At 38.6% G+C, this 25,054-nt stretch overlaps 1 protein-coding gene across 3 annotated transcripts in view; it reads left to right on the top strand.

The window, feature by feature from the left end:
• Positions 1-18,356, top strand: part of LPIN2 (lipin 2) — a 47,196-nt gene extending 28,840 nt beyond the window's left edge. For 2 of the 3 annotated variants that reach the window (XM_027675904.1, XM_027675914.1), the window contains exons 6-20: positions 1,665-1,788; positions 2,437-2,758; positions 2,999-3,098; positions 4,181-4,368; positions 5,576-5,669; positions 6,038-6,107; positions 6,212-6,301; positions 7,047-7,129; positions 8,201-8,345; positions 9,121-9,269; positions 9,712-9,798; positions 11,568-11,720; positions 12,707-12,821; positions 13,524-13,627; positions 13,947-18,356. In XM_027675904.1, coding sequence (XP_027531705.1) covers positions 1,665-1,788; positions 2,437-2,758; positions 2,999-3,098; positions 4,181-4,368; positions 5,576-5,669; positions 6,038-6,107; positions 6,212-6,301; positions 7,047-7,129; positions 8,201-8,345; positions 9,121-9,269; positions 9,712-9,798; positions 11,568-11,720; positions 12,707-12,821; positions 13,524-13,627; positions 13,947-14,091 — 1,969 coding nt within the window. In that variant the 3' untranslated portion in view covers positions 14,092-18,356. The remainder of the gene's footprint in view (positions 1-1,664; positions 1,789-2,436; positions 2,759-2,998; positions 3,099-4,180; positions 4,369-5,575; positions 5,670-6,037; positions 6,108-6,211; positions 6,302-7,046; positions 7,130-8,200; positions 8,346-9,120; positions 9,270-9,711; positions 9,799-11,567; positions 11,721-12,706; positions 12,822-13,523; positions 13,628-13,946) is intronic. The other variant, XM_027675917.1, reaches the window with a different exon arrangement.
• Positions 18,357-25,054: the final 6,698 nt, after the last annotated feature.

The raw sequence follows: 25,054 nt of genomic DNA, 5'->3' as shown, positions 1-25,054 counted from the left end.
TTTAAATGTCCTGATCTCTGTAGATATGTTTAAATGTCCTGATCTCTTGGATTTTGTGATGTTCTCTTAGAGCAATGTGAGGGATTCTTACTGTCTGGATTGTGATCTGATCTGAATAGTGTCTGTTTTTGCAGTCTGAACTGTGATCACAGTTTAGTCCTGTATGATACTGTAAAATCTGAGCTCCACAAACTTCCAGAAAGTTTCACATATGGTACTGCATTAGGTAACTAATCTCTGCAGGATTTTCGTAAGGGAAAAAAAAAATCCATAAATTAGACCTGTAGGGGGTTACTGTAAAATTTTCAGTATTAAATCATTGAACAGCCTCAAAAGTTAATTTGGCCCAAACTTTCATGGAGAGAGAGTCTGAATGAGATGGTGTAGCACCCTGACACATGACAAATTGCAAACCTCCTATGATGGGGACCACTTTCCTGGGAAGATTGTTCCAATGGTTGATTGTCCTCAAGGTAAAACAATCCGTTCTTATATCAAGATGAAATCTCTCCTGGTGCTACAAGTGCAAAGACAAGTGCAAAATACTGTACTGGGATAACATAACTAAAGAGCCCAGTACAGGCTGGGATCTGTGTGGATGGGGAGCAGCCTTGGTGACCTGGGGGTCCTTTACACAACAAGCTGAACACGGGTCAGCAGAGCATGGCTGCAGCAACAAAGTCAAATTGGATCCTGGGCTACATCCACAAGGGCATTACTGGCAGAGGCAGAGATGTGATTATCCCTCGCCACTCAGTGCTGGTCAGGCCACACATGGAGTGCTGTGTCCAGTTCTGGTCCCTACAATTTAGATTCAAATATTGACCTTTTATATATATATATATATATATATACATATATATATATATATATATAAATCCAAGCCATAATATGTTAGTGAACATCAAAGTATAAAAAGAGCAGCAGTTCAATAATATGCAACATACTTGTCCTGTTCAAGAAAGGGCAGACTTGGACCTGTAAAATAATAAGAGAAAAATGATTTTGAAATCACTCCTTTATAGCATTTTGTAGAGAGTTCTTCTGGCTTGAAAGTAATTTTGGCTAAAGTAAATTTCATAAGTCTCTTTCTGATTTAAGGTTAATAACCACTGTAGGAAAAATAGGATGGATTCTAAAAGGTCATGTAGTACAAACACATCTGAAGGATGTTTTCAAGTAATCTTTCCCTCTCCTAAGTTATCTTCTTAATGTTTTTTTCCCTGCATTGGGAATTGATGTTGTTTCATGCGTTTGTCTTTTATTACTCAATTCTTGGCATAGCAAGGTGAAATACTGTATTTTTACAAAGGTGAGGAACTTAAAGCTAACTTCTCTCTTTCTTTTAGATAAACTTTTTTTGTTTTGCTCTTGTTTTGTTTGTAAAATGGAACATGGACTAAGAGGAGAGCTATATCTGCACTGCAGATATAGTGGAGGAATCTGTTTAGTGTGATCACTATGTAAGTCCTTTAATGTGATTTTGGTTTTAACCTAATTTCTCACTGTCTGAAAACCCTGCTGGGCATCTTGCCATGTTGCCAAATAATTGAAGCTCTGTTAAGCTGTTGAAAACTCTACGAACAGTAGCTGCACAACAAATGCATTTTAAACACTGTAGCTTTCTTTTTTTTTATTTTTTATAATTCTTGTTGATTTGCTAGCCCTTTCTCTGAGCAAGTCTGCCCTAAAAGCGATTCAGAACTGGAAGTTAAGCCTGCTGAGAGCTTGCTCAGATCTGAATCTCACATGGAATGGACATGGGGAGGATTCCCAGAATCAACCAAGGTAAATTTATTTATTGTCTCTAACTTTAGCGAACTGAGTTTTGACTTGTCTAAAATTGTGTCCTAGGAGAGGATTGGAAATCTGCTGCTGTTCTTTAGAATCATTCAGCTGAAATGGGAAAGTAGCACCCCCTCGTGGCTGGCAGAGGTTCAGCTTCGTTGAGTTCAAAAGCTGCTCAGCAAAGTTATTCCAGAAAACCTAGCCCTAAAAGTCTGAAATTTTTGAATTTTTAGTTAAAAACTGAAGGGAAAAACTTTAGAAAATAATTTCCTTTATTGTCGAGTAAGTTCTAGTTCATTCCAGAAGAACTGTAGCCTTGGTAGAGTAAATGTGGTATCTTAACAGGACAGCTGGTAACAGAAGCCCTGATATGTCCACATTTATGCTTTTTTCCTGCTATGGTTTGGTCAAGTCAGCACTTCCTCTATGCTAGTTTCTATGCTGAACTTGTAAACAAACTAGTATGAAATTTCTGTTGCAGGGAACTTTGCTAATACGGTGGGACAGGTTTTATCTTGCTAAAATATGTATTTAAATTCTTTTTTGGTCCTGTGACCAGGACTTGTACCATGAATACAAGTTTAATGTTTAGAATAGAATAAAACAAACAGGAAAAGTGAAAGGATTGACTAGACTTTTGTTTTTCAGATAAGCAAGAAAGAGAAACTGGAACATTGCAAAACAGCTACCATTACTCCATCAGAGAAGACTCATTTTAGGGTCATCCTCAGCTCTGATGAAGTTGAAGATGATGATGATGTGAAAGATTCTGTCTGTACAGTACTGAAACCTGAGCCAAGAACTCATCCTCTGCTTCAGCAGATGGATGTTAAAGATTCTCTTGCTTCTGCAATCGTAGAACCACAAGTTGCTTTGCCATTAGATGCTGATCATCATTCCAGAATGTTGGTGGACCCTTTACCAGAAACAAAGCCAACAGCAAAAACCGACTCTCCTTCAAAAAAGAAAGGTATGTAATAAAGCTGGTGATCCCTGCCTTCTGTCTGATGTATCAATTTTGAGGCCATAGTGGAAAAAGTACAAATGGGCCTTTTCAATTTTTCCTATTTAAATCTTAACTGACTAAAACTATAACTAAACTCTTGAATTTATAAATGATACAAATAAGTCTGAATATACCACAATTACATTTGTATTTAATGTGTCTGGGTAGCTTCATATTGGTAATCTTAACTGTTAAAATTAACAGGGGTGCACAAGCGAAGCCATCATCAAGGACCTGATGATATTTACTTGGATGACTTAAAGGCTTTGGAACCTGAAGTTGCAGCACTTTACTTTCCCAAAAGGTAATTTTGAACTAAAATTCAGTGGATCTAGGGTGATATTGCAGTTGCATTACGTGAGTTACTACATGTATTATTTATGTGCCAGTTCTGATAACAAGACTTGGACTTCAGGTTTCTAGGCTTTTATGGAGTAACTGGTACTGATCTCATTGGGAAAATCTATTTCTAGTTTGAGAAACACATTGGAAGATCACGCGGGAGATCACTACTGAGAGTTTTCATCTTTGTGGAACCTGTATGTTCTGCAAACAGAGAGGGGAGTAAATTTAAACTGCACACTCCATTTGCACCAGTGCTGTTTTGCCACATTACTAGCTCTAGAGAAGCAGACATGAGTTTATATTTTGCATGCCCCGTACATCCTTTCCAACTTTTTAATATCAAAAAAGACCAACAAAAATCCCACTGCATCTTCATGCAAGGCAGCTCAGTCTCAAAATTCACTCATTTGCTTTTTCTGAAGAATTTGAAACATTTTTATACTCCTAAAATATTCTGCAAAATAATAACTGTCTAGGAAGACCTTTATAAAAATATAGCTTAATAAGCTTAATAAACATTGGTTTATGTTAAAACTAGAGTAGTAAACTTTTCAGTACTTCAGTTCAAACTGATAACTTTAACCTTAGATGACAGTGTGATATTTTTTTTGTCACCTTTCTTTTCTATTGTACTTTTTCCAAACACACGCAATGTTTTGAAAACATGAAGTAGTATCCTTTTGGGTTTTTTTCTTCTTCTTCTACAGCTTTCTGGTAAAGATTGAGGAGCACAGTATTGTTCTGCAGAATTAGAATGTAGAGGATGTTTTCTTCATTTAAATCCAATTTTGTTGTAGGCAAGAGAAATGCAATCATTCCCAATTTAGGTGAATGTTAGGAGAACTGGAAACTGTCTGGTAGTATTATGAGGGGTTGATGGGGGTGTTTGTATCTGTTTTTTTGTTTGGCTGGTTTTAAATTTATATTGTAAAATTATGTAGAAATGCTACAGCAAGTTTGTTTGTTGTTGTCTTTTGAGTAATCGTATAATGTGTTCTGTACATTTTTTTTCTGAGTAAAATACTTTTCACTTTCCTTTAGTGATTCTGATCCTGGCTTCAGGCAGTGGACAGAGTCAGATACCCTTTCTGGTTCCCAGTCACCTCAGTCAGTTGGAAGTGCTGCTGCTGATAGTGGTACAGAGTGCATGTCTGATTCTGCTATGGACTTGCCTGATGTCACACTGTCACTTTGTGGAGGTCTCAATGAAAATGGAGAGATTTCTAAAGGTACGTGAAAGACTTAAAACATAGAGAGTAATAGAGCTCAGGCAGCTAAATCGGAATGCTCTGATTTCCTCCTTACAAAACTTGGCTTATTATTATGCTCATGTCAAGAAAGGAGGACGAATAATCTTTCATTTTTCTAAACTTCGGAAGCGTTTGCCAAGCGGAGATAGCAGAATTTAACCTCAAATTAATCAAGAGCACTTGATGTCTTGAGAAGCTTTCAGTCTCCTTTTTTGCACTACATGTTGTTTATCTGACCAATCAGCCTGATTTCTGGCTGCAATTACTTGCTTAGTCCTATATAAATCTTCAAAACTCGTGTTTTTTCCAATTGCCTGATATTTTTTTTTTTTTTAGTTTTCTTAAGCGATTTAAAAAGAAAACAACTTTAACTGTTGTGTTGGACTATCTCTTTGCCTGCATTCCTTTTCCTGTCCTAATTTTTTTGACAACCTTTAGATTTTTACCAGCTGATTCTTCTTCCCTAATGCTCTAGTTTATTTAATGTTGAAGTTGTATGTATTTTTGAGGGAGCTCTTGTGACCCCATAATCTTTATGAACAGGTACTACAGTGCTTTTAGTATTATGTTTTTAATGGTCATTCAGTCTCTAATGCATAAAGTGAAATTTAAATGATCATTAATAAAGACTCAGAACATTTAGTACTCTTGGTAACATGGTAGCAGTAATATTGGATTTGATTTGAGAAAATTGTCTTGCTTGCAGAAGTCTTACACTAAATCATGGATTTCTGCAAACATGTATAGAAACTAGTCATGAAAATGCTATTAGTTAGTGATAGGAGTAGTTTTTCAAACCTGAAAAGCAGACAACATCCTTCACCTCCCCTTTTTGTGTATTATCTAGGCCCCTTACCTGACATTATAATTTTTGAAGAAAACTTGCTTAAACAAGCATGGCTCCCTTTTTCCAGCCTGCAAACTGAATTAGTGTCTGCCTCCTCCTTATCCTCCCTTTTCTAATTTCTTAATGCTCGTTACTGTGACTGTTGGAGTGGTGCAATGCTTCTCCTGTAAGGGAGGAGGCAGTCACAAGACCCTTGTCAGGTAGGCCATATTAGCATATCTTCAGTGTCATTGCAAGATCAGCAAAGACTCTGAGATGACAGAAAAGGTTTTCCTAGATATAAGCTAATCAGACATCTTGGGATTTTATATTATTAATTTAAATCTTTTTCTGTTGCAGAAAAATTCATGGAACATATTATTACTTATCATGAATTTGCTGAAAACCCTGGACTCATTGACAATCCTAATTTGGTAATACGGATTTATAACAGGTAAATTCTCTGTATCATGTAATTAGGCCATAGAAGATCTCATTTCAAACCTGCTCTTTAAAGTGAGCACACTTTTCAACTTCCATTGCAGTTTGTGTTATTGATGACTCTGTTTCTCAGTCTCAAAGAGAGATATTTTGAACCGAAGATTTGCTTTAAATTTAGCTTTAGCTGGAGTGAGATTTTTTTCTGCAATTTTCACTGATGTTGAATTGTATATATTAAAATGACTCTACTTGCACAAAACTGTAATATTAGTGGTTGGCAGCAAATATATATATTTTTATCAGTGAAAGGGCAAGTTTTCATGCTGATATTTATTGACTTGTAGTCAGATTTTGTAATATCAATAACATGTTTTAAAACAGGTATTATAACTGGGCGTTGGCTGCTCCGATGATTCTGAGTTTGCAGGTGTTTCAGAAGAGTTTGCCTAAGGTAAATAGATAAACGTATACGTTCTTTGAAAATTTTGTATGTAGTAACACATGATTATCTCTTGTGTTTTTCTATACAAATTAAAACCATGTCTAATTTTTCAGGCTACTGTTGAGTCTTGGGTCAAAGAAAAGATGCCAAAGAAGTCTGGAAGGTGGTGGTTCTGGCGCAAGAGAGAAAGCATGACTAAACAGGTAACTTGGGACCTGTTTTGATTTTTTCTTTTTTTTTTTTTTGAGCTGTAAAAAGATGAAAAGACTAATTTGTCAGAAGTGCCTCTGACCTGCTTGTATAGCTCGATGTCACTGATTGCCAGATCAGAATTACTCAGTGTTGCAGTAGCTGTAGCTGCATCTGTTTATTTAGCCTTAAATTCTGCATTAATATTTGGTGTTACTAGTTACTTCAACAAAATTTATTGTATTCAGCTGTTGCACAGTGTTCTTAAAATTCTTTCTTCTAAGCCATAAACAGTAGTCAGAGCTACACTTCAGTCACTACAGTATGTTTTAGGAATGTGCACGCAATAAATAAGTAGGTGCTGTGCCACATCATAGATTTTATGCTGAAACACCCCATTTTAAACTAAATTATGCTTTCTAAACCTTGAGTATGGGCCTTAAATTTGCTTCCCCATGAAAAAGTGAATTTTATAAGCTTAGAGGTTGATGTCTCCCTTAATGCTAAATTACTCATGTTAAACTAGCAGTTCTCAATTTTTGACACACAGAGTTTTGTTTCCTGAAATAATAAAAAGCTTTAATGGATCATTTCTTCATAAGCATCTTTTTGTTAAATAATTTGCAGAATGAGCAATTCTGAGACTTAATATACTTTATGTACTATATTAGTAGCTGTTTGCTTAAAACTATGAATTCAGTCAGATCAGTTTAAAATGTTTAAAATGTCAATATATTCTTTATTATCATGTTTCTTTAGATACCAGAGGCAAAAGAGGGGAAAACTGAGACGCAAAGAGCAAATGAATTGCCAGCAACTATAAAAGAGCAAGTTAATAGTAGGTGTGTTCCTGTCTGAAGACTTATTTTGTGGACTGAATAGCGTCTTCTTTTTTTATTTTATTTTTCTTTTTTTGAACAAAGAATTCAGTAGGAATGTACTGTGGGAAGAAAAAAATGTGGCAGCAAACATTGTAGGAACTACAGACGCACTACAATTATTTCCTAAATCCCACTGTGTTTACTTCTTAAATCATAACATAACTGACAGAACAAAAACATACCTGGTAACCTTTAGCAATGGGACACTGCTCTGTAAATATAGTGGTATTGTTTCTGAGATAGTTAGTCATTCCTTTTTTCTTTTTTTCTTTTGTGAAAGCTTAATATTGTATAAATAATTTAAACCATGTGGAATTTGTTGTAACATTAAATAATTGAAACAATAAAATAGCATTAATTACAGTGCACAAGTTGCCCAAGATTGTGGTAAACAGCTATCAGTGCTTAGCACAAAACTGTCCCATTCTAGGTAACTTATTGTGCATATTCATATTCTCCCATGATTTTACCAAGATACTTGTAAGTGTTGGTGTCTTAAAGTTTAAAAAATTTAATATATTGTGATTTAATACTTCAGAGAAACTAAATGCTGCTTTTAATCTTGAAATCTCTAATGAGCAGGAAAGTAAGTCTGTGAATAACCTTAAAAGGTGAGCTACTCCACTAACTTATCACCCACAGTTTAATTTATGTAGAAACTGTGGCAGCTTTTTTTAAAAACAAAGCACTGTTATCCATTCAGTGTCCCTTTTCACCTGCAGTTTGCCTAATTCATCAACGTAGTATTAGTGACCACTTGACACTATGTCTTTACTAAACCCATCATGTGTGGAGCCAGCTAGGAGTAGTAATGTTTAGAGCTCCACTGGTACTGGCACTACAAGTCTTACTTGCTTACTGGCATATGTTGGCTTTATCTGGGCATTCACTAGACCTTGGACTTTGTTTATCTGTGCTCTCAGGTAGTAGCAAATCCTCAACATAAGCAGAAATTAATCTTGCATAAGAACCTGACTCTGTTAAAGAAGCATTTTCTGTAGCTTACGTGTATTCTGGTTGATGCCCTGTTAGACCTCCAGAAGATGATTCTTCTAGTGATGAAGCATCACAGGAGTTGAAGGAATCTCTAAAAATGGATTCTGCCCCAGCAGAGCATCCACCCCATGGGAACGTTCCATCTTATAAGAAGTCACTTAGACTGTCTTCGGACCAAATAGTAAGTGGCACACCTTTCTTGTACATAGGATGCTCCCTAATTCCACTCTGATTCTAAGAGTTGAACTTTTTTCTGCTTTTTAGAAGCGACATTTCACAAAGTAAAAATTATGTTTGGGTTACCGTGCTAGCAATAGAAAAAAGGAATGGGGAAATTTAAAATTTAAAAAGAAAGTTAAAATACTTTCCTGTGAAAGTGTTTTTTAAGAATCTATGTTTCGATTAAAACTTTGTAAGAAATTATTTTTTATAATCAAACTTCTATATTAAGATGTTGCCAAAAAAGTGATGACATTTGCTTCTGCAGTTCGGATATCCTGGGATCTGGACAGCAACATACATTTAAACTGGTGTGCAGTTTACTCATTGCGGTCTAACAAGTTAGTTCTGCTACTGTCTAAATATATGATCTTCATCAGGGAAGAATTTTGAGGAAAGCACCCACTACACAGGAAATACTGTTGCATACTTTGGCAAACTGGGAGTTCCGTTTGGTAGTGCAGCAAGTCTACTGTGACAGCAAGAATTAAAGAGGCAGAGAGTGAAATATCTGCTGCTGTAAACAGATAGAGGAGCTCTGGAAAAAAACATGTACCCAGACTGCAGCAGACTTTGCCAGCAGAACTGTGCCAGTGTTAAACCGTGGTTCACTTTTTGATGAGTTAATCAAAATAGACAAGGAAGAGTATGAGCCATTTGCTGCAGCTCATTTATGATTCTAAAAATTTTAGAGAGAGGGGAACTTATATTTTCAATTATTTTTATTTATTCTAAAGGCAAAGTTGAAGCTCAGAGATGGCCCTAACGATGTTGTATTTAGTATTACAACCCAGTATCAAGGGACTTGCCGTTGTGCAGGAACAATATACCTCTGGAACTGGAATGATAAAATCATCATATCAGACATTGATGGAACAATAACCAAGTAAGTATCTTTGGTGGTTTTTTTTTCTTTTCTTTGATTCTTTTAATCTTGCTTTATTGATCCTACTCTGCTTTTCAAAATAAGATAAAGAACCTTTTTTAAGATGGCTATTAAAGGATGTACATTAACAATCATGAAAAAAAGATCTTGCTTTGATTTTAATTTGTACTTGCCTTTACAGCAAGCTAGAAAACATCCTTTAAAAGAATAATGCAAAGATGGTGATTTTTACTACGTGACTGTTCCCTCTCAGACTTCTCCAGGTTTAGCAGCCATACCTTAACTTGGAAACTGACTTGTGTTGTATGGCCCCACTTTTGCAATAGTTAGGACTTTCTGCAGATATTTCTATAAATACTCTTTATAAATCATATATTCATTAGTGGTTGTCTTTAACAAAACTCATATACTGAGTATCAGGTACCTTTGATTCTGCTTTTAGGTCTGATGCTTTAGGACATATCCTCCCTCAGTTTGGCAAGGACTGGACTCATCAAGGCATTGCAAAACTCTATCATTCCATAAACGAGTGAGTATGTAATCTGTGAAACAATTAGAGTTTTCTGGAATGTGGGGATTAATGGACAGGTAATTGGATAGTTGTTAATAATTTATTAATGGATAGTTTATTATAATTTGTTAGTCTAAATGTTGGGAAGTGAGCTACTTCTGTCATTCACAAACAAAATTAAGTTCTTTCCCCAGATGTATACTTTTGCAAGAATGCAAACCACCACTTTTACTAGTTTCCTTCTCAAGTGTTTTATTCTGCATTTCATTTTTAAGAACTGTGTAATATTTTTGTGACTACGAAAGAGAAACATAATAGCAATAATTGCCCAAACAGTCATACCTGTATGTTTCCACCAACTGAGGTTGATCGCAAGCCTTTTAGAACATGGTACAGTGTAAACTCAAAGTTGGGTCCTTCCAATGCATAAGTATTTTGTGTTTTATTGGGTTTGCTACCCAACTCAAGTGAATGCTCCTTAGGATGAATTCCATGTTCTGGAACAAGCCTAATTAACAACTTGCTACTTGCCACAAGAGTAGTTTGTGGCCTGGCTCAAGTTTTCTGTCACAGTTCCATTTCTGATATAAGCTGATGTAGAACAGTGGAAAAGTAATTCAGCAAATTGGCAATTTCCCTGTGCTCACCTTGTGATCTGCAAGGACCTGCAGAGGCAGCCCCTCTGCCTTCTCTCTACAGCAGTAGTGAGGTGTTTGTTTTGTTCAAAAGTGTTGTAAACTACACCCTTATAAATGTGCTGTTCACCTAAGAAGTATATAGCCCTATAATATTTATGTCCGGTACCTTAGGGTAAAATAAACCTAAATACTACCTCACCTTTCAGATTTGGTCCTTTGTTTAGCAAACTTTTTTCAAAAATCTCGTGAGGCCAGAAATAGTACTTGGTACTGAGGAAGATCACAGGATGATCAACTGTTAAAAACTTCAGAATTTACTTAAAATAATCAACTTTTATCCTTGTTTTTTAGTAGTCTTTCTGCCCACAAAAATATTTGTGGTCAAAGAATATATTGTTGGCCTTCATTCTGTGGCTAAATTTCATCTGTGGCCATGGGAGTCCATGGGAGATACCCTGGATGTTTTGGTTTTGTTGTTTTTTGGGGTTTTGGTGGGGTTTTTTGGGTTTTTTTGTTTGTTTGGTTGGTTTTTTTTAATTCAGTGCATAATAGAAGAGCAGTTTTGGAATTATTTGCCAAATTGAATCAAGTCTTTGAAAATGCTCATAAACACTCAAGCCTTTTGTGCGTGCAGAAACTGTATAACAAATCTGTGTAACAGATGAACCTACAAAGTCTGCAGGAAAAAATTAGGGCTTAATGAATGTTTGTTGTTATCAGTCCTTCACCCCACGCTGCAAATTCTGCCAACAACCTGAAAAAGGCAGGAGATCTGGCACCCATTATTTTGTGATGCAGATAATTTAAATAACTGCTGTAATTCTACATATAGTTGGTGTGAAAGAAGCTGAATAAAACCAGTGTGGCACTTATTTAAACACAGTCTAGTCCATCTAATTGTGGTATCTGAGTATTACCATTCCTGTTCTTTTTGCATTTCCTGTTTCTCAGTTTTGATTGAGTCATATATTTAAACTACTCTGTGCCTTGCAAATTCTTTAGCAGCAGAAAAGTCTTTTCCTTGTGTGTGCAGAGCACTGCAACAAGTCAATACCTAAATTGGTGCCTCTGGACAGTGCTATAATTGTGTACTTAGCTTTGCAAAGAAACTCTTCAGGAATATGAATTAAGTTGATAATTCTTTTCTAGAAATGGCTACAAGTTTCTGTACTGCTCTGCCCGTGCCATTGGGATGGCAGATATCACCAGAGGATACTTACACTGGGTGAATGACAAAGGAACAATTCTCCCCAGGGGCCCTCTCATGTTGTCCCCCAGCAGTTTGTTTTCTGCCTTTCATAGGTAAGGATGTGGGATTTCATACATCCATTCTCTCCCCATTTCAGAGAAAGCAGCAGATATAAAAATATTTAGCATTACAGCTGTAACCAAACATTATGCTCTGTGCTAGATTTGCTGTTGAGTCTTGAGGTCCCCTTAGTGATCATTTATAAACTATTTGTTTTGTCTGACTTTCACTTTTATGCTTCTTTTTCTGTGAGCATGTTAGAAGTGGCTACAAAACACAACATACCAGTCCTAGAGGAGCTCGTTTTCCCTCCTTTTTACTCCTTTAGACCATGACTCATTACTATTAGGTTCTGTTTATATCAGTACGCTTTTGTCTTTTCAAGTATAGCTGAAAGGGTTGTAGTGCAGTGCTACTACACAAGATAGAGAAAAGAAAAGCTGGGAAATATAGACTGTCATGCAAAAGGACCTTGTGATATTGGGAGTGCTCCATATACAAGTACTTACAAAGCAGTATGGCATTTAGGTATGGTTTAACTCAACTGATCTTTTGGACCAGCCATATTCTACTTGTTCTTGATGGGAGGAGCTAACAGTAGAAAAGTCTTTTTGGTTTTGTTTTTAATAAGAATGACTCATTCATGGATAACAATGACAACAAATTCCATTAAAGTCATGGGCCTTACACACTTTTTTGTCAGACAGGAGTTGTGACAAGCTATGTGTACTTGATTAGATCTTCTGATTCATATAGTCATCTACAATAAAACCAGTTCACAAACTGTACTCACAACTGGGAATTCCATCTCATTTATACTTAGCATGTGCACAGGTTATGGACCTGTTTTTTTACTGCGGATGTTTGAAAAAAGTGAATGTTTGATTGTCTTTTGTATCATTCTTGGAGAGCTAGTTACCAATGTCTGTGTAACTACCAATGGGAAGCAGTAGGAATATAAATATAAGATAAATGGGGGAAAGAAGATGCCTTCTATCCAATCATGACTTGGAATTTGATTGTTGAAATTTTATTTTAGAGAAGTAATAGAAAAGAAGCCCGAAAAGTTCAAAATCGAATGTTTGAATGATATCAAGAATTTGTTCGCTCCCAGTAAACAGCCTTTCTATGCTGCTTTTGGAAACAGGCCCAATGTAAGTCTGCCCCTTTCTAATTGAAGGGTTAAAATGCATGAAGTACTTGAGAAGCAAAATAAATAGGGTTTTCTTTTTGTGTCTGTCAGAATTTGAATATGGAAATGGGACATTTATGCTTTTATGGGTTTGGTCAGGAAAAGCCATATGTAGGTACTTTAAATAAAAGCTGCTACAATGGCTTATATGAGAAAGGTTACAAAGATGCATTAGTATTCTCAGAATTTTATTAAATATATGCCACCTTTCCAAATTATTTTTAAGGATTTTTGGCAGCTTTATGACCTAAGGACATTAATGCAGTGCTCTGCAGTCTTGAATCATTTTTCCTATTATACAGTTCCTGTATTTTCTCTGCAGCTCAATGGTACTGTAATTGAGCAAAAGAGAGGAGGTATTGTAAAAAGAATATTGTCACAAGGAGTGGTGTTGGGTGGTATAGATTTTGTGCATGTTTGTGGTCGCAGGCTTGGGAACAGGAATTAAGCATTTAGGGGCAGGGGGAATGTTTTGTTATGATGCATGTGTAATGGTTTGGTGGGGGGAGGGGGGAGTGGTGTGTATTTTGGTTTTTTCCTGTTTTTTAGGGACTTTTGTAAGAGATAGTTCTACTATACTCTTTTTGGATCAGCTTTTCTCATTATTGGATCACATTCAATAAGGAAATGTTGAAGCATGTGCTTTTGTTCATGGTTTTTGCAGGATGTGTATGCCTACATGCAAGTGGGAGTTCCAGCCTGCAGAATATTTACTGTGAATCCAAAGGGTGAACTGATCCAAGAACAGACTAAGGGAAACAAATCTTCGTAAGACCATTTTTGTTATTTCCACTAAAGAAAGTATCTAAGAATGAGATTACAAAATAATTGCATTTGTGATCAGGATCTCCTCTTACATATGGTAATATGTACATAAGGTGCAAAACCTTGTTTGCCAGAGACTTACAGCTTCGGATACATGACTGAAACTTTTCAAAATGAAAACTGGCAAAATAAAATTGAAAATTGGTTCTGCAGTAGTTATTCAACTATAACTTTCTGGTCTAGACTTCCAAAGCTGCTTTTTGGCTACAGCTGAACAGTGACTAGACTGTTAAATAATGGTCTTTCTTCTTCTTTAATGTAGGTATTACAGACTAAGTGAGCTTGTGGAATATGTGTTCCCACTGCTTAATAAAGAACAGAGTTCTGCATTTCCGTGCCCAGAATTCAGCTCTTTTTGCTACTGGAGAGAGCCTCTTCCTGACCTTAACATGGATGAACTGGCCTGAAAAGTACTTCCCACCAGGAGATGGAATTTCATATTCAGCTACTCAACTTCAGTTTAAATGTGAAGAACTTTCTTAATGAAGATGATAATTTATATATTGGTACCGTAAGTCTTACTAAGGAAATCACTTTAACTTCGTTGGTTTGAAACAAAGAAAATGCAAAGCTACTGTCTTATTTTTTGGTGTGTGTGTGTGGGTTTTTTGTTTGTTTGTTTCTTTATTGCTTATCTTTATATACCTGTTCTAAGGCACTTGAGATTGGCCTGTCATTGATGGTCATGGTACCCAAGTGCTTCAGGGCAACTAAATGCTGAGGTAAAATATGACTTCGCATTCTCATCAATACAGACCTTATTGTAAACAGACTAATTTTTTTTTAATTTGTCTTAATAGTATATTTTCTAAAATGAAGCCAAAAAGTGTATGGAAACTGCCAAATAGAATGTCAGACCTGTTAATGAAAAACGTGATTTAATGTTCAGATGGGCAATTAGGCCATTTTTGAAAGGAGCCAGAGCCCAAGACCAGTGTGCTTTTTCTCAGCTAAAATACAGAAAATGTATAGACCTTACTAGTCTAACAGACTCTGAAGACATAAAATTTCTCTTAAGATGTAAATATGCCTTTTGTTACATGTACAAGACTGTGCTTGTACAAATCTGCTCAAACTAACTCTGCTTATTACTTTTCTTTTTTTACACACAATATTTAAACTATTTGATGAGCTTGTTAAAAATGAAAGTTGTCTTCAGACACATATATGGCTTTTGTTGTTTTCAGGCTGAGCTGTATCATGTTAATTTCCATCAAGAAAAATCTTCAACAATTCTGTAAAAGTTGGGGAACTGGCATTTTTGTTTCCTTTTTCAGCACAGAGATGATGCGTATGTGAGTGTATGCTGTGTAGGCCAGTAAAACGTATGTACAGATTATATTCAGGGAATTGTAATACTAAAAAAATTATGTATTTAATATTTTAATTGTCTACTGCAGGTCTTTCCAGAATTCTGTATTGCAGGTTGTCAAGAGCTGGAAGGAAATGCACCTCAAGTAGTGAGATTCCAGCTGTGAAAATGGTTAAATGCTGCAGAGCAGAATAAAACCTTTTCCTTTTTTTCTTTTTTCTTTGGGTTTGTTTTTGTTTGTTTATTTGGGTTTTTTTTAAGTTTTTGATTATTCATAAACATCATGCTGGTCATTCCTCAGGTTCCAATCAGAGCCTGTGAACAAATTACATTCCGATTGTAGTGTTTGTCAGCTGTAGAAGCAGCTAGTGTTTCTCTCTCCAAAAGTACTTGAAGGCAAAGGTAGCTGCTTTCTAAGTTGAATTAGTGCATTTAACCTCCTTTGGACAAAACTGTGGTGAGAATGTATCATTCCACCAGCCCAGAGGGCTTAAAGACTACAGTCATTTAAACATCATTTAATCGTCAGTCCTGAGATTTCTGGGCTTCCTGTTACTCAATCCTTAAGTGTGTTCCTGGGGCCATGTATTAAAGATCCTTCAGGGGGCAACATCCAGAATTTCCACAGACTCTGGAGCAAGCTCTTCCCTGTGCACAGCTTCCACTGGGAGCAGGGAAGGGCGAGTGATCTTCAGAAGGCATTTGTGTGGCTACCTGCTGCAGTGCCTGCACAGGGCTGCTCTTCTCAGGAACAGCTGGGGCAAGCCTTCTACGTGGGCTGAATGTAGGAAAGGAGCTTGCTCTGTTTCACTACCTGCAGAAGAGTGCATTTAGAGGATTTTGCACCCCTCCAGGAATATTTTCTTTATTAGGCTGAGTGTCTTAACTCCCAGTTCTGATGTAACACTAGCTAACACTAGACAGTTGGTGAACTGCTCAGGGGAATCATTTTTAGATCACCATATAAATGAAATTACTTTTTTCCCCCTTATAAAACTCTAGTGTATTCCTGTATCTATAAAACATTGGATAATGAGTGGAGGCAAGCATGGAATCTCTTTCAAAACAGGAGAATGAGAGTGGGGAAAAAACCCCATACCTATCTGTCACGGTGTGCCATGCATGTCAGTGAATTGAAAGGTATCCTCATTCTCATTCTTGTTCTGCACGAACAATACTTTCAGTGGTTCTTGGTCACCAGTCTACTCAGTGTTTAAGTGGATTTCACAGGATATTTTGCTCTTACTGCTTTTTTTTCTTTTTCTTTTTTTACTGTCAGAAGCTTACAAATATCATTCTGTGTGGATTTTTTCCTTTTCTTTCCTTTTATTCCATAGATTTCACTAGAACTGAAATTTTCATGATCACCAAGTGCTTTGAATATCAATGGGATTTGATCTTTTAAGTCACTTAAATACTTCAAAATAAATAAATAAGAATCCAACATAATAAAATATTTTAATTATGAGATTAAATATTCTATCTAAAGATTCTATTTTGCATAAAGGGAGTGAAGCAGCCTTTCCTAAACCAGTCCTTTTGTGGATGTGAAAATTTTCTTTACCATGCTTAATTTACTCTTGGTGGCCCTGATACACAGCTTTTCTAAAAATAAAAGTACTTCATGAAACTACAGTGAATTTCCAAATGGGACAGGTTGTTACCAAGGTTTGGCTATGTCTTTCTTGGTTAATTTTTTTTTATGTGGTAATTTTTTTTCCTTCACTTCAGCTCCATCTTTTCAGGCTGTCATAAAGATAAGCTGTGGATTTCAAGGTGGGGACTTGAGTAAATGATCAGCATGGAAAAATAATATCAGGTGTATCTCCAAATGCATGTACTTTCAGCTGGTGTAAATTTGGTGGTTGTGTGAGCATGGAGAGCTCCTCACTATGCTAACACGTCATTTTGCATTGTAGGAATGTCCAAAACGTTGCTTAGTTAAAAAATCTGATTTTTTTTTCTCTGTAACAGCTACAGTTTGATATTTGCTTTTTGATAAAATTTAAGTGTTGCTGAGTATTTCTGATATGAGTAGGGCAGAGGGCTTATTTGTTTTTTCTAAGTCTGGCTTGTGTTTGAAGCTTTTCAGACTGTTTTTTAACCCTGTTTATGGACAGAACAGGGGGGCACTGTACCTGTCATTGCATACCTATGTCATTTGGGCTGCTGGGCACTTAACTGACTCTAGAGAAGACATCTCCTTGCTATTAACTGTAGGCTTGTGCTGCAATATTAATGTGAAGCGGGGTAAATAAGAATTAAGCATTAGCCTGTCCTTTGTTACCTGAGTCGAGAGAAGTGGCCTGAAACTAATGTTTGAGAACGAGTTGTGCTATACTGATTTAAAATTAGCGCAAACTAAATCATTCTTTCTGTGAAAGAGGAACTTCTAAGTGTGCGTGTCTGTAAGCACGTGCACACCCCTGTTAAGACTGTGTTGTTGAAGATGCAGATCCTCTTAGTGTTGGAACCTGTCAAAGGCTGAGTCAAGGACACATGTCTGGGAGTAAATAAGGAACACTGCAATTCAAAACTTTTTAGTGACTTGGGCATTACCCATTTCTATAATGTCTTAAAGATCAGCAATTCAAGGGGCACACATTTCTGGATTTAATTGGTTTTTGGTTGTTTTTTTTACTGTACCAAGCATGTTTGTACTTCAAAAGATTGGGCTCTCATTCTTAGCAGTATACAATTGCATGTGCAATCTTGGCTCATGACTTTTTAGCTTTCTGTCATCAGTATACTCCTCCTAAAACCTTTTATTTTTTTTCAACTGGAAAAGTTTTAACACTTGTGTTAACTCTGTCATGGAACTTCTGAAGCAAACTATGAATCTGCTTGTGGTAAAGAGAAAAGAGATGAGATTTCATGTTAATATTTCAGACAAGTCTTCTAGAAAATGCTGTCATATGAATGAGTTGTTTAAATGACTGTAATGCACATTCATAATGAACCATCAAAAATACATAGTGAATTTGAGATGCCTTTAAAGTGTCACTTTTGCCTGAAGAAGTTTTAGTTTCCAAAGTTAAAATTTACTAAATAAAATGGAATTGTTTGGGATTTTTTTACAGTGTTAATTACTTTCAGATGAAAGTTAAAATGTTGGTTTATTTTGAGGGTGGGAAAACTCTCTTCAATCATTTGTTTTTACCTTGAAGATGTGGAATACTTGATTGTTAAGCAACCCAATCACTAATAAGGTAGTGTGTTTAAAATGTCAAATCTGTGATCATACCAATACAGTGGTTTTTGTTAAGACTGGACTGTCTTGGGTACAGCAACCCACACTTCAGTGCAATGTTTATTGGTGTTCGGAACAATGTTATCACAATAAACAGACTTAAACTAAAATTTCTCTTTATTTTGTGTTTGGTAATTCCATTATTGTATTTCTAATTTAGTGAATGCAGGGTTATTGAAATTGTTTTCATGTTTAACATGGAATTCAGGTTGCTCTTCTAAGGACTATGATACATTTGCTTTCTTTCACACTCAATTTACTTTTCTTCAGAGTATTTATACAGCTGATAAAAAATTGCTGTCATCAAACTTAACTTGTGTGCCAGTACCATTACTGGGTTATAACTATAATGAAAGGCAAACGTGCACTTGTAATATAGAATATCAGGTAACAGAGGCATGACTTGGAAATGCACAATCTGCCTTGAAGAAAATGTTGTAACTGCATAGTTTGAGCTCTGGTAAATGCCCTAATTTGGAGTTTTATCCTAATTCCATCAAAGTTAACTTCTTGCTTTCAAGGCAAAGAGTATTGTTTTCTATGACAGTTGTTGAGTTGTTTGAGGCAAATATTGGGAGGCCATCTTGAAAAAGAGGTCTCAGGCTTTAGTAGAAACTGATTTTCCTGGTCTCTTGCTGTTATTGGTAAATACAACTAATTAGCAGCCTGCATAGAAAACCTGACTGTTCAGTCACATGTAAAAGTACAACAGATCTGCATGAAAGCATCAGCGATGCTGTGCCTTTTGGTTCTTCTGTGGTGTCGTTTGTGTTGCTGTGCCCAGCACCTATTCGCTCTCCTTGTGCCTGGACACAGAGTTTTCTGCTGGAGTTGTATCGTCTCCTGCATTCCTGCTGGTTTCCCCCATGACTCTGCTCACACTCCCCACTCACTCCTCACACCACACTCTCCTCCCTGCCCATCTTTCACTCCTAGGTCTCACTGCTTCCTTGCGTGCAGTGAGTGACTGTACCAGTGCAGGCAATACAAGGGTGGCATGTCCTATGTCTGCCCAATGTTTGGATCTGTTGCAAAAATACTTCTGAGCTGTAATTGTTTCTCCTGTCCATCTTGCTGGGGTGATCTTGTTCTTGGTGGATGAATTTTTCTGTCTTGGAGCAACAGGTTTAGATATGTAGAGAACAGAATGACAATTTCCAGGAATGGGCACTTTCTCTGTGCAGGACACAGTTTCTGGAGTCATGTCATGCAGTTGGTACACCAAGGGCCTGCAGCCCTGCACCATTTTGGTGGGGAGGATGTGTACATTCCCACTGGTTGCTGGCTGAGCTCTCAGACCAGTGGTGAGCTGAGTAGTGAGTCAGCTGGCTGCTCAGAAGGGTTTTCTGGGCAGCTGCCCCATGTGCTGCATGGTTTCAGAGTTTTCATTGTTGGGCAGAGCAACAGTTTGTCAGGGTCTTCTGTCTGGCAGGGGTGCAGCATGTTTCCTAAGCAGGACAATACCCACTGCTTTTCCTCCTTTCCCCTTGCCTTAAATTAATCAAACCCACACTTCTGTTTCTGTCCCCCTCAGAGATGCCCAAGACCCCTCTAATCGTGCGGGGGAGCTGGAGCAAATATTAGCAGACAGATGCCAGCACTGTAACCCTGGGGGGGGGATTTTTCTTCACAGCCAAAGTGGTTGCCAGCTCAGACTGAGGCACCAGGCTGGCACGTGGTGGCAAGGTCCCCCAGCCAAATGGCTGTGGCAGCAGCATGGCTCAGTGGGAGAGCAGATGTTGAGCTACAGGAGAGCGAGGGTTTGCGGTAATGGCTTTTGTGTGTAGTGCTCTGGATGGGGCTGTGCGTTGGGGTAATCAGAAGCAATGCTAAGCCTTAGGAGTGCAACAAAAGCCTTTGCTTGTAAGGAAGTGTGCCAGAAAGATATGGTTCTGACTAAACGTTCAGCTTTAGTCTGAATTCATCTGAATTCTGCTTTAAGGACCGGGTGGCTGCCAGTCTGGCCCCAGCACCAAGAGCTGACACACCTCATGTCATCTTCCCAGCTAAGTCTTTTGTTCCAACCTTTCCCTGCCTCCTTCTTTTCCTTCTCTTTCCTGCCTTGCTGTTCTCTAACCTTAAATTCCCCATCTCTGATGATATTTCATGTGTACGTGGTCTGGGGAGAATAAGCAACATAGCCTGAACTGCTCAGCCTAGAACTGGCTAAAGGACAGGGCAGATTTGGCCATAAATTTCTGGTAAGGCCCCACTGTTTTGGCAGTAGCCTCCCTCCTCCAGCCCAGGCCCTGGTGGGAGGCCGAGCGCTCCAGCCAGCACTCCTGCTCTGCAGTGCTCTCCTGGTGTACGAATGGTATTCCCCAAATTAGTGTTCCCATTTAAACACTCCAGTCCACTGGCTGCTTCCTCACTTCCCCCCCACCTCCCCCTGCAGCAGAATGGAGAGGAGAGTTGGAGGCACAAAAAGGTAAAGATCGCAATTTAGTGCAATTTAGTGGAAACAGCAATGAGATAAGAAAGCAAACAGTAACAACAACAGCAATGCAACTAGCACTGTGTACAAGACCGGTGAACACGTGCAATTGTCACCACGCCAGTTTGGTGCCACCCCACAGCACACCCCCCAAAGTCAGAGAAACACCCCACCCTTCTGTGCCCCCTGCCCATAGGGAAGGTGGTAGTGAATAACCCCAAGGTCCTGGCTGTGCCCCTCCTTACTGCTGCAAAAGTTAACCCTGTCCTGGTCAGAGCCAGGACAAATGCAAAGGCCAATAATTGGTAAAAGTGAACCAACCATACAATAAAAAGAAACAAGCAAAACAAACAAACAAAAAAACCCCAACAAAACAAAAACCAAAAAAGTACAGGATCTCTGTCTATAAAGCAGCCACATGCTGTCCCCACATGGCAGTGGAGACTTACTTTCCATGGAACCCTCCATGTATTCCCCACGCTCCCTTACGTCTTGGACTTCAAACCTCTCTGATACCCCACAAGGAGGGGTGACCCACCAGGATGGATGGGTGCCTGCCCTTTCGGTCACTGGGAACCATGCTGTGTGCCAGCAGGATGGATGAGGGGAGCGCATCCCCAGTGTGGGATGTTCAACCGCTCAGCTCTCCTGGGCATGGATAGCCCTTGTTCTGTGTGCATGTGGAGCAGACACAGAGGCTTGCTGCAGCAGTCACAGGCTAAGTCCTGCAGATGCAGGTCCCAAGTCTGTGGGCTTTGCCACTGCCATGCTGGGGGAGCAGAGGGGCCATCTCAGGATCTCCAAGCCTGTCAGTGTTTAAGAGGCATTTGGACAATGCCCTTGACAACATGCTTTAGCTTTTGTCCAGCCCTAAATTAGTCAGGCACTTGGACTAGATGATCGTTGCAGGTCCCTTGCAACTGAAATATTATCAAGGCAGTGACTGAGCAAATAAGATGGACAAGAACTGTGTTGGCATAACTTCTGTGTACTACAAAGCCTATGTAACAGTGCTTGACACTGAATAAACACTTAAAATATACATGCAAGCTTGATTGAGAAGCCAGAAACTGCAGTTTAAAAGGTGGTGAAGAAGAGAGTGAAAATTTTGGCTTAGAGTGCTGCTATGTTCCCTGGAAAGCAAAAGAACATCGAGGCATTACATAAGAGGTAGGCTTTATTGGGACATTTCTGCAGTTGTTTTCCATCACAGTTTTCTTCATGTTCCTGGGTGTTACTCTCTCTATCCATTTATATAGATGCACATGAATATATGTATACACATAGATACCTAAAGCATACTCTCAAATGTGCTGTTCCTTTCTGCTGAAGAATTTTAGTAATGTTCCTTTTTTTCACAATCAAGATAGCAGAATAAATGCCAAAAGCTGCTTATGTAGTACATGTTGCAAGATGTTCTTTGAAGTCTCCCATATACAAAGAATTGGCAGAGCTGCTGTTCTGCATCTCGTCTCAAGTCTCCAGGGTATGTTGCAAAAAAGTTGGTGTTGGCTCAAGCACAAGTCTGCCTTGTGATGACAGGAGACTGCCCCCAGGTATTCCTGGTAACTTCATGATTTGAACTCTGTGCCATTATCTGGGAGCAACCAGCAGCCAACGTGTACCTGCTGAGCAATTCTCACTGGAGTGCATATTCCTCCCATCTCCAAGCTGAGACCGTAAGTGCATTTGTAGTTTTAGTGAAATACATCTGTATCCACTAATGGACTGTAACACAAAGTCTTAGTTAAATCAGCAGGACTTCCAAATGCATGTATCCTCAGGAAACAGTTTAGTCCAGCTGGAGAGCTGGAGAGCCCTTTACTTTGTATTCTCCATGCATTTTAAAGCTGCACTGGGCATTTTACTTTAAGTTGCTTTCCTGTGCTTTCCACTTAACAGTTTGCTCCATTTCCTTGACTATTTGTAAATTTTCTTGATGGGCTGGTTGGCTTCACCAAGCCGAATAGTCTCAGTGACACTGCACAAAGTTGCTGCAACTAACATGGTGTACACTGAAAGGAAATGTGGTGGAATACCACAGACAATCCTCACTGCTTAGAGTGCTCAGCATAGAAATGTTTTCAGAAGTCTTAACAGCAAATTAAAATGATGAGGTAGTTTTTTATATAGTTTTTACTGTGAAAATTGGTATTCCTGCTTTGCTGCAAGCTTTCCAGGGGATATGACTGATTTATATGTCACCTTGTTGCTCTAGGATACGTTTGGCAGAGCTGAGTCTCTCTGACTGTCAGCATGCTGGCTTGTCTTCAGATGTTCTGCTGCTAATGACCTGCCCGTGGGAATTCACCTGTCTCACAAATGGTGCTGCCTTGGGGACTCTGCTGGCTTTGATATTTGGACAGTCCCTGTGGAACTGCCATGCCTTATGCCTGGCTCCAGGAATGTCAGACACATGTCTGCCTGTACAGCTTCACCTGGTATGGTTTGGTTTTCTTCCTGTTTCAATGTTAAACAAGAGCGCCTGGCACAACAGATACTGTATTGCCCAAGAATCTTGCAATTCTCATACAATGCATTACAAAACTACTTACAAAGCAGATCTAAAAGGTGTCACTGTGATCTATGAAACAGGCAGCATTCCTGCCTTACAGCTCCCACCTACAGGATTTATTTTTTTAAGGCTTTCTCCGTTAACAGACGCTTCCTATATAAGCTCATGGATGCTCCTGGATGTGGTAGTCAAATTACAAACCTACAGTGAGAATGTTGCTTTCAATGCAGGTATTTCTGTGTTCTGCTGCTGATCCTCACCAGAGATGTGAAAGCTCTGTCAGCAGGTTCAGGGTATTCTGGAGCAGGGCTCTTGCTCCTTCCTTTGAAGCTGGGCTGTTCTGTGTGGAGCCAACCCTCAGCAGGCCCATGAATGCCTCTGTGCTTGAGTGTCTTCCATCTCCTGCTTTATTAATATTTTATCCAGGCATTCTCTGGAGCAGAGAACTGGAACTCAGGTTCCACTCTCCCTTTGCCTATTAAGGGGCTACAGCACTGTAGTCTTCCCAGCTGGATGAATATTTCACCTCATAAGTTTCAGGAAAATAACCTCATTAGGAAGAATTGAGCCATCTACCCTGATTACAGCAATTATCAACGAAGTGGAAATTAAGGGTCAAGTTCCCCTCAACAAAGGCAGGAATCTAAGACAGAGGTTCCTTGTAAAAGGTCATAGCTTTAGCCACCCACACTGCTAGAGATGAATGGGAAGCTATCCCTGAAAGGTCTAAAAGTATCCTCAAAATACGCTGCTGGGACTGGGCCCTGCTGTAACACAGTTTAGGGAATGCTTTACAGCAGCGTACAAATACTAGTTACTCTGTGTTATGAGGGCTCCAACCATTCCAGCACGGGCATCAGCAGATTCTGGGCCTAAGGAGAAACTTTCTGATAGAAGACTGGGCTTGTGCAGATTTGTGAATTGGATTTAGCAACCTCCCAGGGCAGTTAGGTAATAATTAAATGATACAACTTTTGCAACTCTTAGCACTAAACTTGCACTGCCGATTCTTAAAAATTTCTCACTTGGCGTGGGCGGAAAAAGAAGGTTGTGCTTGCCAGCTAGGTCTCCCTTAGCACTCAGCTCATTTTGTTTATTTCCATGAGTCATTTTTAGAACAGGCAACAATAATCTAACAATACTTGAGTCACACATAGGCTGGAGCCAACTTCTTAGAGAACACAGCTTTCTTGAGGAGAGTGAAAAATATTCTAAAATAAAAAATGCCTCTCTGGCTTTTCTACATAACAAGAAATTACATTTAAAAAAAAGTGGATGATATGCTTGACTTTTGAAAACACAGAAAACAACACTTCCTGTCTGTCCCTTCAATTTTGAGACCTAGAAAGACATGAGACAGAAAGGACAGAACAACACTAAGCCCCCCTTGAACAAGTGTGTGGTTGCTGACTACATGCTAATGCCTCAGCCCCCAGCACAGGTCCAGAAAACACGCAGGGAAATGAGACAGAGGCGGCTCCTTTTATCAAGCTGTGAAGTGCAAGTTCACTGTACATCTTTGGCTACTAACAGCTGCTCTTACAGAAACAGCCTTCCTGCTACAAATGCAGCCAGCTTCTGCTCATCTCTTAACACCATCATTTCTGATAATCAGGTGCCAAAAGATCTTCCCAAACCAGGTGCTTTAAAGCTCCACTCACAATTTCCTTCCTGTGCTCGGAACTCCCCCAGTGCAATCCTAGCTGCACAGGGACTGACTCAGAGTTCCTCTGTGGAGAGAAAGATTTTTCTGCCTGCTTTTCTCAAAAGCAGTTCAGTTTCCAGGATGTGACAGTTTGTTGTGGGAAGGCCCCATCTCATTGCCTGGAAACACAGTTATTAGGAAGTATCTATTCCAA

This window comes from Neopelma chrysocephalum, unplaced genomic scaffold (assembly GCF_003984885.1).
Source record: "Neopelma chrysocephalum unplaced genomic scaffold, ASM398488v2 Primary Assembly neopelma1_22, whole genome shotgun sequence".
Lineage (NCBI taxonomy): Eukaryota > Metazoa > Chordata > Aves > Passeriformes > Pipridae > Neopelma > Neopelma chrysocephalum.
Note: the sequence above shows the minus strand (reverse complement) of the source record. Positions and strands in the feature narration are given on the sequence as shown.